The sequence below is a fragment of the Mesitornis unicolor genome, unplaced genomic scaffold (assembly GCF_000695765.1).
Source record: "Mesitornis unicolor isolate BGI_N332 unplaced genomic scaffold, ASM69576v1 scaffold44420, whole genome shotgun sequence".
In the NCBI taxonomy this organism is placed as follows: domain Eukaryota; kingdom Metazoa; phylum Chordata; class Aves; order Mesitornithiformes; family Mesitornithidae; genus Mesitornis; species Mesitornis unicolor.
In genome coordinates this window covers 13,150-26,832 of record NW_010158459.1, presented here as the reverse complement: position 1 = coordinate 26,832, position 13,683 = coordinate 13,150, and the positions used below count along the sequence as shown (strand labels likewise).

The 13,683-nt window shown below is 37.4% G+C and overlaps 1 protein-coding gene across 2 annotated transcripts; it reads left to right on the top strand.

Annotated features, from left to right (window-relative positions):
• The first annotated feature begins 1,715 nt into the window (after positions 1-1,715).
• On the top strand, positions 1,716-8,245 carry MOB4 (MOB family member 4, phocein). 2 transcript variants are annotated; one of them, XM_010183515.1, is made up of 7 exons: positions 1,716-1,775; positions 2,265-2,350; positions 3,961-4,003; positions 4,260-4,346; positions 5,938-6,017; positions 6,807-6,918; positions 7,848-8,245. In XM_010183515.1, exons 1-7 carry the CDS (start codon positions 1,749-1,751, stop codon positions 7,977-7,979), a joined length of 567 nt encoding a protein of 188 aa, XP_010181817.1. In that variant the 5' UTR covers positions 1,716-1,748; the 3' UTR covers positions 7,980-8,245. The 2 variants fall into 2 exon arrangements, with proteins under 2 accessions (XP_010181817.1, XP_010181809.1); XM_010183507.1 differs by having other exon boundaries at positions 2,265-2,365.
• The last annotated feature ends 5,438 nt before the right edge of the window (positions 8,246-13,683 follow it).

Below are 13,683 nucleotides of genomic sequence, written 5' to 3'. Positions count from 1 at the left end.
GGGATGTCGATAGCGTCGTTGACTGCTTGTGAAATCGCTGGGTATCGGCAGAGGCAAAGCGCTGCTTCCCGGAGCTTAGCATTTCTTCAGACACAGGGCTGTTTTTCTGATACTTGTCAATGTATTACTGTTGTTGCTCTTGAAATGCTAAATGGATAACCAGCCGAGGGAGATCACTGCGTGATCATTCAGGTAGACGTGGTTCGGGAGTTCTGCATCGTGGGACAGGCGATAGCTGGCCTGTTCATCCGGAGGGATCAGTCATCCTTCCCTTACGTAACCTGCTCCTCAGTCAGCCCGGGCTGTTGTCAGATCGTTTCTCGTGAACAAAGTGAAATACATTTATTTCCTGGCTTTCAGGCTCATCTCAAACATGTAAGGTACATTTTTTAGATTTATTTCAGAGATGTAATCTTTTGTGAGGCCTTCATGCAAGATTTTTCCACTCTGCTTTTGTGAGGAGAGCTCATGGTCAGAAGCAGACCAGTGTATGACACAGTGTTGTAGAAAATTGCATGTCTTTTTTCCTCCTATTCTTTGTCATAATGTACAGAGGTAAGATTATTACACAATCCTGTAAATAATGTCATTCTGTACGTGTTTAATCTGTGAAGGAAATGGAACGTTGTGTGTCCTATGTTTGGTAAACTTGGGCTATTCGGAAAAAAAGTAAGGTGGACATAGACCTAAATTTTGTCAAATATTATAAAGGATACTATTAAGTTCATGTAGGTTGACGAATTTTGGGTATAGTGATGCAATAATTTGATTTTTTTGGTGACTTTAATTTTGGATGACATGGTGATACAGCTATTCAGTATGTAAATACAATTACTTCATGATATTTCAACACTGGTTATTCACTCATTTCTCTAGAGGTGCCTGTATTCTCTCAAGAACAGATTGCTACGCTTTACAGCTGGAACACTTTCATTGAGTCGCTGTGTCTACTAGGATGGCTAGGGGAGGCTGATGCAAATATCTGGATAGTAAGAGGGAGTAACACCAAATTTTGGATGTGAAAAGTGCAATGTAAGAAAATGCATGAGCCTGGGACTATCATAGTTGCATCAGAGGTGAATTGCTGCAGAACACTGCAGTACAGCTGTACCTGAGATGAAACTGCAGGAGGGTTTATTATTAACAATACTAAACATGGCAGGTTAGCAGAGCTGATAAGCATCCAGTTATGCAGCATGCTGACCAAAGAATGTAGGACTGAGTCAGGCCAACACTGCAATTTGTTATCTCAGTTTACAGAAGGTGTTTTCAGTAGTGTGTTATTACTAGAATATACTGGGATTTTCAGTTTAATAATAATTGTATAATGCCACTCTTTACTGATCTCTTTTCTTCCTGGTTGTTACACGCTCTAATGTGTAAAATGGGCACTTTATATGAATATTTAATTTAAAATATAAAGGCTATATAGTTGCTACAGCAAGATGTGGAGGAGAGATGGTGTTCATAGTATGCGGAGTCACACAGAGCTTACATTTCAAGATGTTCTCCTATTGTGATATTGGGAGCATACGTCCCATGCCGCCCTGTTCTTGTGAAGACTGTGTGCCGCTTCTGTTAAGATGTAGCTTCCTGGAATTGTGTAAACTGCCTCTACATCTATTTTCCTGCATGTTCAAGCTTATTATGGGCTGTGTGCTTTTCTTCCTCCTATTTTTATTCAACTGGTTTAAACTTTTTTTTTTTAACAGGATTTCTACAATTGGCCTGATGAATCCTTTGAAGAGATGGATAGTACATTAGCTGTTCGGCAGGTATTCTTACTTATGTTGGAATGTTTTTAATAAGTTCAGTTTTCTAAGTTTTATATCTTGGTAAAAAACAAACAAGGGAACATTGCTTACAATGTTGCTACACGGGAATGAATTTCATAAACTCTATGTATATTTAAAAAATTGTAATTATTAATTGTGTATGCAGAAGTAACCAGAATTCCCATGTCTGGTTTAAAGAAAACTGGGGGGTTTCCTGCAGCGTTCTTTTCCTTTGAGAAGGATGTTGTAAAAAAAGCTGTACAATTTACCCATTCTTTTACCTTTTCCAATTGAGGAAAGGCATTTTTCAGATCTGGCATTTTTTTATACCAGTTTTCTTATCCTGCCCATCTACTCTTCAGCTTTTTAGTCCATCAATCACATTTTAAGTAAAGAGAAAAAGTAAGTCCCTCAAAGATATAATGTTCTAAATATACTGTCTTACTAGATTTACAACAAGATCTAGATTTATTTTTCCTCTCCTCCTAGTATATTCAGCAAAATATAAGGGCAGACTGTTCCAACATTGATAAGATCCTTGAACCTCCTGAAGGCCAGGATGAAGGTGTATGGAAGTATGAACATTTAAGGTAAAAATCCATCTTTTGTCAACATAGTGTCCCAATCCCAAGTTTTGTTCACTGACAGTGGTAGTGGGTCTTTTTGCATAGGGCAGATCAAAAGTAACTTAAATGAGACTTGATATTTCTGCTATGAAATATTTTTATACCCTGGCATTAATTATTTTCTGAGTTCCTTGTTCTTTCTAAAGATTTATGATGTGCTCTTATCTAGTGGTTTTGATGTTTTTTAAGGACATGTTTGTACCTCACTTCAAAAGTTGTACTGCATGTTTTGAATATGAAAATACAGCAATGAATTTCCATAGCGCTTTCTCCTAGCATCATCGGTTCTTCATCTCCACTAATTGGGAATGTGATTTCCATCCCTCCAGATGCTCTCCGTGCTTTTTCTGGAACTTGCAGGAAAACAGGCTTTAGCTGGGCAAGCAAGAGTACCTGTGTCTTACAGTTCTTTTTCTAGTTGTAAGGAAGCCCAAAACATTTTGTCCATCTCTTATTTTGTTTTATCCAGTTTGAAAAAAAAATACATTCAGCCTAGTTAGTTTGTGCCTGAAAGTATGCTTCAATTGTAGTGTAGGTTTACACCTCGTTAATGCATATGTATTAATCCTTTTTTCCTTGTATAACTTTAGTATCTTTGCGTGGTTGTTTTTTTTTTTTAAGTGTGTCTTCTGACATCAAATCATTAAGGAATAAGAATAGTTCTAAGCTACTTCCAGATTTATACATCCTGACTTTTTGTCTCCTGTTTTCTTCTTTCCTCTGGTCTGGGATAGTTCCAGTAGATGCAGGGAATCAAAAGAGGAAAAAGTGTATCCATACAATTGCAAAAGACACATTTTAAGGATTTCCTCTGTTCTTTCATATACTCTGAAAATCATTGTAGATTCATAGAAGTGACTTGTCACTAAATACCTGTCACTTTTGGAAAATTCAGATTATTCTTGTGGGATAGAGGGGGTGAATTCTCTTAGAGAATGCACTTTCATCTTCATTCTAGTGAGAGCAGTATTTCTAGAAGTTTCACTGTGTTAGTGATCTGTGGTGGGACTTTAGCCACTTAATTGATCTGGAAGCTATAGAATGATCCTGCTGTATGAATTTAAAACTTACACTCTTAAGAAATTTTCTTGAAGTGTTTTGTGGTTTTTTTTTTGTTTGTTTTTGTTTTTTTTTTATTCTGTATTTGTGAAATAGCACTTTGATCCATAACAAAGTTGGTATCTTAAACACTTCCACTAAATTATTTGTTATGCTGAGCCTCTGCTGTGAGGTAAGAATTTAAAAAATAGAATTGTTTTGTGGGGTAAAAAAAAAGACTCGCTGGTGTGAACTCTATTTCTGTCAACTTGTATTCCTTTTATAGTGTGTTAATTCTTAGCCTATTGACTTTTAGGTGTGACATCAGCTGAAATTATTTGGTGATACTCCTTAAGTGTGATTTTTTTCATGTTCTGATGTATTTTTTCACTTTAAGAGAGTAATTTCCAAAAAGGTTAAGTGATCTGTGAAGATCAGAAGGTATAAACTTGTTTTATATTAGATGTTTCTAGTGAGAAAACAAGTTGCTGATCTTGCTGCTGTGTTCAAATTTTTTTTAGACAATTCTGCCTTGAGCTCAATGGACTAGCTGTCAAGCTTCAGGTAATTATTTTCTTGGTATTTTTGTATTGTATCAAGGGGAGACTTTTTGTATTGTGAGATGCAGAGTTTGCAGAGATCTCTTCTAAATTTATACACATAGACTTAAGCAGTGGTTTGAGGTAAGACTTTTTTAGGGTTTTAAAGACTTGTGGCAAGTAAGTCTTTTCAGTGGGGGTCAGGGCAAGAAAGTGATTTGAAAAGATCAGCTCATTTTTGCTGTTGGGTGGTTTTCATGACTGAACAATTGTTTTAACAGAGTGAATGTCACCCAGACACATGTACTCAGATGACAGCAACTGAACAATGGATTTTTCTTTGTGCAGCTCATAAAACTCCCAAAGAGGTATGGATGTGTTTTGGAAAACTGGTGCTGTTGATGTCGGATTTTCTTTCCCAGTTCATAGGTTCATGGAGAGACCATTACAGCTGGCTTCTTAGTCAAACCAAGAGCTTATGTGGGTTAAGAATATCACCTGAGGTTTCATTCTGTAGTGGTTTACAGAAGAAAGGGATGAGGTAGGAAGGAGCTGCTTTTTACCACAGCATGAGAGACTTAGCACATTCCTCTCTTTTCTCTCTTAATTTGTGTTGAGACAGCCTGAAACTCAGTGAAAAAGGTCTTTGTTCAACTGAAAAAAAAGAGTATAGGCTTGTAAGCTGTTCTCATCCAACTTTGGCCTTGATGCATAGCACTAGGCGTGTATATCTGACACCATGAGAGTGACCACATGTGCACATTCATACAAAGTTACCCCTAAAAGGTAGCGAAGTCATAAAAATACTTTGTCAGGTGGGTTATCAGCATGGCAGTAGCTTGTCTACCAGAGTGTCCAATTACTTTATGAACTTTGTTCAGATCTCCTACTGAACCACTTGATCCATCTTTTTATATTTGCCTTCAGAAGGTATTTCTCTGTTGGTATTGGTTATGGCGATAGTGCAGCCTGTCAGATTTATCTTTGTATTTCACCTTTCAGAATAAGCTACTGTTTTTTCTTAACCTTATCCTTTTTGTCTCGTAAGCTGTTTGTTTTTTTTTATTTCCTGAGATGCCTTGATTTAGCTTTGAAGGCCAACTTCTTTCCCACTCCCTCCTCTAACCCTCATCGCTGCTCATTATAGTGGCATGCAGTAAGTCTGTTTTGTTCAGCTAGACCAGAGAACTTCAGACTGCTTTTTATCTCTGAATGCACATAATTCATCTACTGTTTTCCATGTCGATAATAGCTATTAACTAATGGTCAGATAGTGGGTGATGCAGCCTTGAACTGCTGACAAAAATGTGTAACTGAGAAGTTGTCTTCCTGAAAGTGGGGAATGGCAAAGTGAACGGACATTACTGCTTTCACCCTGTCTCAGTTCATCTTTACTTCCTTCCTTCTCCTCTACATGTACTTAATTGCAGAGCCAGGGCTTGGCTTGGTATACACATAGCTACACTGATGATTTTGGTTTCCTTTGCCAAGGTAAAAAGCATCGGTCTGCTTGGGTGTGGGTTTGGGGCTCTTTTGGGGTGTTGCATTTTTTTGACAAGGTGTTAATTCAGGCTGTAAAAGAAAGCGTCTGGAAACTTGACTATGTGGGAAACAAACAAACTGCAAGGTAATGATCGTCTTTGCTTTCATTATACTTCCAGTAAGTGTTCTTATTACACAGCTGTACTTAAGGAGATGCATAAAATGTACCATTTGTGCATAATCACATTTCCATAGTAACTTTTTTCTTGAAATAATTTACATGGGTTGTGAAACAGAGAAATAGCTCAGTTAAGAAGGAAATGTAGTTAGACCTTCAGAGGAGCTATGTGAAACTTCTGGGAATAAAAATGACCAATGAAGTTAAAAGCATCAGAAAACAAAATGTTTTTCTTTAAACAAGTTGTATTACAATGTTATGCAAGTACTCATACACATGCTCACTGTCTGTCTTTATAGTGTCCTGCTATAGACTACACCAGACACACACTTGATGGAGCTGCATGTCTCCTGAATAGCAATAAATATTTCCCCAGCAGGTAAAAATGCTTTTCTGGGGGAGGAGGGAGAGAGGGAGGGAGCAGGTGGTACCTAAATACTTAAAAAACATGTGGAAATGCAGAACATGTTTTTCGTGGACTTGAAAATATTACTGAAAATATCAGAAATCCTGCAGCACATGTCACTTGTTGGTAGAGCTATTATTATAGCCAAGGAAGAATTCCTACCTATTCAAATAGTTTACATTTACTCGAGCTGACAGGTGCTTTTTAAGTGAAAAAAAAATAATCCCACTTTAAGTTTAACTGCTATCTGTTGGTGTTATGTGGCTTCCATTGGAATAGTGCCAACCTGAATAAGAGGATGGCCTTTAGAGAGATGCGGCGACTCAAAGGACTTAAACACTTTGCCACTGAAAGCCTCCAAAAGCCAACACCAATCTACTGTGGGACAGCCTGCACGCTGGATCATGGAAACCCAACTGGAGAAGTCAAAACTGTGCTTCTCTAAGAATCTCATATTGGCAAGGAGGGATAACTGCATCGCTTTTTTCCTTTGTCCATCAGTGCTAGAAAGCAGAAATTCAGCCATTGTCAGAGTGGTCGATGATGTTTAACTACAGGCAAAACTGTTTCTGTAGTTGGACTACAATTTTTAAATGTGGAGTATGCACCAACATCTTTATCTTCCCTGCAAAAATAAGCAATTGCGGACACGAGTACCTGCAACACTTATGTCTAAATTTCACATGCAATTATATAGTATAAACATGTCTCTCTGTAGTCATTTTGGTAGACCTGTTTTAACCTTTCTCCTGGTACTTACAGGGTTAGCATAAAGGAATCCTCAGTAGCCAAATTAGGATCAGTGTGCCGGAGGATTTACAGAATATTTTCACATGCTTATTTTCATCACCGGCAGATATTTGATGAATATGAAGTAAGTAGCTTCAAATTACATCTTGAAAAAAAGGGCATTTACTGAAGTTACAGCTGTGATGTAATTATATTACATGTTTTCTTTTAATCCTACCAGAACATCTGCATTCAAGTGAAGTATTGATTATAGTAGCTTACAGTTTTGTAAGAACTGAAATGCTACTTTGTACATACATGTGTATAAATGAAAGTTTATATCAGTAGTTCACCCAGTTGTGGTTCCCCTTCATTTGGATAAAAGGTCAGAATTTGATAGTCTTTTTGTACAAAAAACCTCATTCATCTTGTTGGAGATTCCTGAATGTACTCCTGCACTTCATACAGTTAATATGCTTATGCATTTATGTTTCCTGTTTGTGTATGTTACGCAGCAGTTAAGAACTGCAATTGTAAAACTGCAAGGAAACAGTAACTGGTGGCAGCCTGTGCACCTCCAGTAACTGCTTTTTTTTAATGGAAAAGTAGAAATGAATAGGTAGAACAGGGATGTAGCTGGATGTCAAAGGAAACCTTTGCCAAATCCCACTGAAGGTTGCTGGGAGAGCTATGGAATGGTTGTACCCAGTTCTACTGGGGACAGCGTAAATGTCACAGTACCTTAAAACTCTTGTTCCTAGAGTGGATCAGGACTGTGTTGCTATTTCAATATGATCGTGTCTAAGTGCTGTTGAATGGAGCTGTGACTTCAGCCTCAACTTCAGTAGAGTTTGGGTTGTTGTTAATTGCAGTAACTATAATCAAGCAGTAAAGGAAAGATTTAAAAGTAATATAAATTTACCATTTAATCATTACTACCATTTCTTAAGACCCGTAAATGTAATGAGGCAATTGGATATATATAAGCAGTGTTTTTCTAGTACGTTCTTCTCTATTGTTTAAAATTTTCCTGCTGTATATATTGGCTTTTCCCCCTTTTTTTTTCATCTCCAGAATGAAACTTTCTTGTGTCACCGATTCACTAAATTTGTGATGAAGTATAATCTGATGTCCAAGGATAACCTGATTGTACCAATTTTGGAAGAGGAAGTGCAAAATTCAGTGTCAGGGGAGAGTGAGGCATGATGGGAATGGCAGTACAGACGCCTGTAGTGACTACGAACAAAACATTAATTATGTACTGTATATATTATTTTAGACACTTCCATCTCCTATCCTCATAGCTTTGGTTGGTATACTTTTTGTATGCTGTGTGCATCGCCTTTTAATATGGGAAATATTTTAAGTTATTCATGAGCTGTATATTCATCAGTGTGGCACTCATGGTTTTTAAATAAAAGTAGTATCTGTTTATAATGCCTGTTAATAAAATAATTTACAGTTCTCTAAAATTGCTGCTAAACAATCATTGAATCACAATCCTGAAGATGTGTCTGATTGGGTGGGAAAAAAGTGAGATTAAGATTTCTCAGCAAGCCATTTTTAATGCAGTAGCTATATTAAGTCTTAGTTCAAAGATTATCATCTTAAATATATAATTCTGCAGGAAGCTTCTTGCAATGTAGCTTATTCATAATTTAGCTCTTATTTTTTTAAGATAGCTTTTAAGATTTACTTTTCGATGTGCATATTCCTCTGTGTATATCCAAATACTAATAGGATCTATAGTATCAGTAATAGCAAAAGGACAATTTCACTATGCTATTGAACATATATATTCTTGATACACATCTAATGTACTTTCTGGACTTGTTTTGTTAACAGTGGAGGCTTGTGCACAGCAGCAGACAGGTTCTGTCCTGTTAAGGCAGACTTCTGCTGCTCTCCAGTCCACGGCTTCTCTAAAGAGTAACTGTGGCAGAAAAATCAATGGCTTATACCTGTACATATTTATGGCAACTGCTTACAGATTATACCTCAGATATTAATATTACACTACATAACACACTAAGCACGGTCTTTGCTTGTATTCCTAGTAAAAACATTCTAATTATCTGAAATATTGAACCTTATTCTTTGCAAGAGTTAATCATGTTTTCAATGTATGTTAATTTGTTTTTCTTCATTCACCTGAATTATCTTCTTTATCAGAAAGATTTAGATTCATCCTTCTATTCCCTATCAAATGTTTATTTCGTGTTTGCAGATTTGCAATAACTGACAATTTCCATGAGTGCTGCTTAATGGTGTTATGTCTAGAATGATAGAATAAATGTTTTAGAGATGAATATAGCAGACATACTGCTAAGCATACATGAACGCAGGGTCTAAAAGCATTAGCAGTGTTCCTATATTAAATGAATTTTGCTTAGCTGTTTAACAAGTTAGCTGGTTCTCTCTTTGAGGTTGCCAGGGGCCCTCTTTTTATTTCTTCAAGCAGGTCAGACTGGGCTAACTCAGCTAGTTTCTGTAATCTATACTTTGTTTTCTACATTATACTTACTTGGAAAGAAGGGAGTCCACCTATTTTTAATAAGCCTCTTTTCATAATATACTAAACATGCCTTAAAGTCTATTTTTCTTTATATGAATCAAGCACACCTCAAGCAACTGTACCACCTGGATGTAAAGGGAATTTAAACAATGAGAAAATAGAGAGATTAAGCTTAAGTACTTCAGCAGCTCTTTGTGTCTCATGTTTATCATTGTATTTCATTGTCAGCAGGGTAATTGCATGAGATGTTGTCCGAGTGATAGTAGCTTTAGTTACTGTCTATACACTTAGCTGTAACTTGCCTTGTATAGACCAGGTTACTTGATTTTGATAGGTATCTTGAAGTTTGTGCTGCAGGTAGGAGGACTGCATTTTGGAGGTAGTAAAACGTATTTAGTTCTGTTACAGTCTGCTGTAGGACCATCCATGGTATGGTTCTTCTGTGCAGTCACTCTGCATGCTTCTAATGGCAGTGGTGACTGAGACAGGCAAAAAATGTGGAACCGGTGTTGCTAACTACATTTCCTCTACAAAACTGAAGAAAATTATGTGGTACTCAGGACTGCATTAGAATTTTAAACCTCTTCCTCTTATGCTTTAAAGAGTTTCACTTCAAAACAAAACTCGGGAATTTTTAATCCTGTTTATTCTCATTGAGATTTGCACTGTAGAGTTGACTGGCTATACTAAGCTGATTTTATATAAGGCCTAAGTGAAACACTGCTTCTATTTTCCCTCGCTATTGTTTACATGAGTACTGTGTACACACATGTGCCTGAATGGTACCATAAAACTTCAGTTAGCCTAAGCAAACCATTTATTTGTCTAATAAATATTAACAGGTTTAATTTAGACTCTACATTATAGGGAAACTGAGACTGTCTTTGAATTATATTGTAAAAAAAAAAAAGATAAAATTAAACTGTTTCTTTATCCATACCGCTATCTTCTGGCAAGTTATTCTTATTTTTCATCTCGTCCAAGAATGCAGGCAGCTGAGTGCTTCCAAGAGAAAGTTTGGTGCTCTCCCATCTCTGCTACAAGGTATGCTGAAATGAAGTTGTATTTCTTCTTTCAAAAGTAGAGAAATCCAGTACTCATTAGCATCTTGAAGTCAGACCTCAAATTTACACATATCTCAAATCAGAAATTGCTGGTTCTCCAATTGAAAAGGGAGATCTAGAAAAGGACCTTCCAGATACCAAAATACACACATTATAGCAGCACATCACAGATGCAAGGGTGTATTGTAAGCAAAGGAAAACTTTAAAATTACTTTTTCCTTAGTCACTGAGGTTTTTCCTCATGCTTGGCTTAGTACATCTTGCAGCAAGTCAGCCACTGTGATTTTGCTACTTCCCTTTTAAGATTTTGGTTATCTCAGATGTTGTTGAAGTTTTATCTGCTTAAACAGATCAGAATATGTCACCAGGCCAGTCCCTCTGAACCACTTTGTCTCAAGTTACGCTTACCTGGAGTCAGGAATGTTTCTTTCTTTCAACCAGTTGTTGAAATTCTGATACAGGAATTTGGCTTTGAAAATAAAAAATCTCAATCCCAACTAACACTGTTCTCTACATTAAGCCATAGGGAATTGTCAAGACAGAAACCTGCACTTTTTACCCTGAAAATGTTAATATACTAAGAACCAGGAAAATCTAATCAGCTTTTACTAGATGGCCATAAATCTAACAAGCTTTGCCTTGTAAACTGTATGGATGTACAGACAAGACTGCAGAAGAGTAACCCTAGCTTGATGGAAGGTACACGTTGACCTGATCCATTTAATGTCAGTGTGCGACAACCACAATAAAGAAACTGGTAGCTGAATGGTAAGTGCTTTTAATGGTGTGAAGCTTCCTATCAGAAATACAGAAAATATCTTGGCTTTACAAATAGAAAACAGTATTTTACAAACCAGAAACTGAAGTTACGCAGCAGTTTATTGCAGTTGACCAGGTACGTAAACAAACTGTTCTGACCATTAGGAGCAGGGCACAGATTTTTATTTTTTTTTAGTGGATAGTTTCTTCCTGCTTGTAAACCCTAGCAAAGTATTTCCTCTTTGAACAATTACATCAGAAAGTATAAGCAGTCATTTGCAGAGGTTCATGAACAGCACTGGGTGTCTTCTATCTCTCTTCTAATAGTTGCAGGGCACTTCTGTTGTCACATACAGGTAAGGGACTTTTCTGTTACATTTCAGACACAGGCTCCTAATTGAAACCCCATTATTGAATTAATAAGTGTACTTACTTTTTTCTGTCAGAGAATGCATCCATGCTTTAAGTTTGATTTGCAGTTCTTTCAATAAGCTTTCAAGTTCTTTTCAAGTATGTAAAAACCCATTCTGGTAAAATGAAAACTGAACGGTGTGTGTGTATATACATATGTACACCCACCCACCTATATTTTAAATATATATATATATATAATAGGAGTGCGCGCGCACACAAAAAAAGTCTTACCAGAGTTACTTGGAGAGCTCTTCTGATTTACAAACTTAATGGATGGTGCTGGTCACAACACTAATACAGACATGCCTTAGTGTTCCAGTTTGCATAAGACCAGGTGATGAAACAAGTAGTTTAAATTAGAATCCCCTATACCCAAATGCACCCTCCTCACCTTTCCAAGGAAGATATAGTTGGCTTTCAGAATTTTTAACTACAAAGAACAAAACAGTATTTTCCATCATTTGTTTTAGAAGCATTTTCAATTAATTACTTCTGCGTCAGCATCCATGCCCTAGGAAGACGGGTGGTTTGTTCTGTGTTCTTCAACTGGTGCATGAAGTCAGATAGTTCTTGCACAGTCTTCACACAGACTGAGCAAGCAACTCACTCCCCCTGATTCTGGAAAGAAAGCCTTACAGCAGGAGAACACTCTTGGCTACCTGCCTACCAGGGATGAGCACTGGTGCTTGCAATCAGGTAAAGAAAAGGAGAAGCATGCAGTCAGTCAGAGCAGCTTTCTCAGGCTCTGGTTCAGTGACTTTCAGAGAGAACAGGGCAATGACTTTCCTTTCAGGAATTTTTCAGTCAGCTTTTAAATCCATGTAGTTCTATACAGTGTCCTGCAGCAAGGAGTTTTACAGCTGGTTAAAGAGAACTGCCATTTGTTTCAAACCTACCTACCACTTCCAAGATTCCCTTCAGTTCTTCTATCAAGAAAAGAAAGCTGAGGAATCTATTCCTTTGCTACCCTCTCCATGCCACTCACTTCACTGATCTCTATCTTGGCTCTTGTCAGCTTCACTTTTTTTTTCCCCCAATACAGAGCCTAAACGTAGCCCTGTGAGGTGAAAGAATGGAGAGCTATGAAATCAGCCTAGATTTTTGTTTCTACAGCAGGGGCAACTTTAGATACTCTGAGACAAATGGCATTAACAAAACAGCTGTCCTTAACTATACAGGAATTGGAGTAGATTCAGAAGAAACATTTAACATATTTACAACTGAATTAAAGAGGCTAGAAAGAAATTCAGATGTTTGCAGCACAGCCAACACCTGTGACATTCAAGAGCAAGGACTAAAGCACGGTTACAACTGGGGGCTACTGAAAAGGAATATGGCTTCATTTTGTTTTAGGAAGAAAAGCTTTTCTTGCTAAAAGTGGAGATATTCTAGAGTTTACCTGTGTAGATCCAGATGATACTCAGTTTCTACCCACGTTCCAAAACAAAAATCTCCCCTGTATGCATCACATGAATTGTAAGGGGAAAAGTTCTTTTAAAAAAATACTAATTTGAATTTTCTGCATTCTCAACGGCTGATATGAAGAGATCTCAGTTAAAAGTTAAATTATGACTTTTTTTTTTTCAATGAATGGATTCTAGAAAGATTAACTATATTCAAGTTATTGCTTCATACATTGTAACTTATTTAAACTGCCTTAAGCAGGAATACTGCTTTATAAGAGGTCATTTTGTTCATATACCTTAAAAGGTTTAACTTGGAATATTCAGAATTCCTAGGTTTTTTGACTATTTTTTGCTAGTCTTGCTTGTATGGAGAACCACTGGTACTTAAAATTACACACACACGAGTTTTGGTAGCTCGTGAAAAACACTTTGAGAAGCAGAGCATCCCATTCCACGTTACTCAAGACCAGCTGTTCCTCCATTTTCCATACACTGGAGTTACTTGGCTTTCTGCCACAGACAGACGTCATGTGTACGTTCATCATTCTTTCCACATCTGTGTGCCACAGAAGAGACCCCTGCCAACCGTGTGACCATGACCGCTCCTCACAGAGCAGTCGTCTGTGTCAGAAAGCAGGGCCTGGGTCAGGCTCTGTGCGGAACCCCCAGCCCAGCGCTCTCCCCATTAGCGGGGCGGTGATCCTCCTTCATGTCGTGTCCCCAGACAGGGAATGAACAGGAGGTACGTGCCC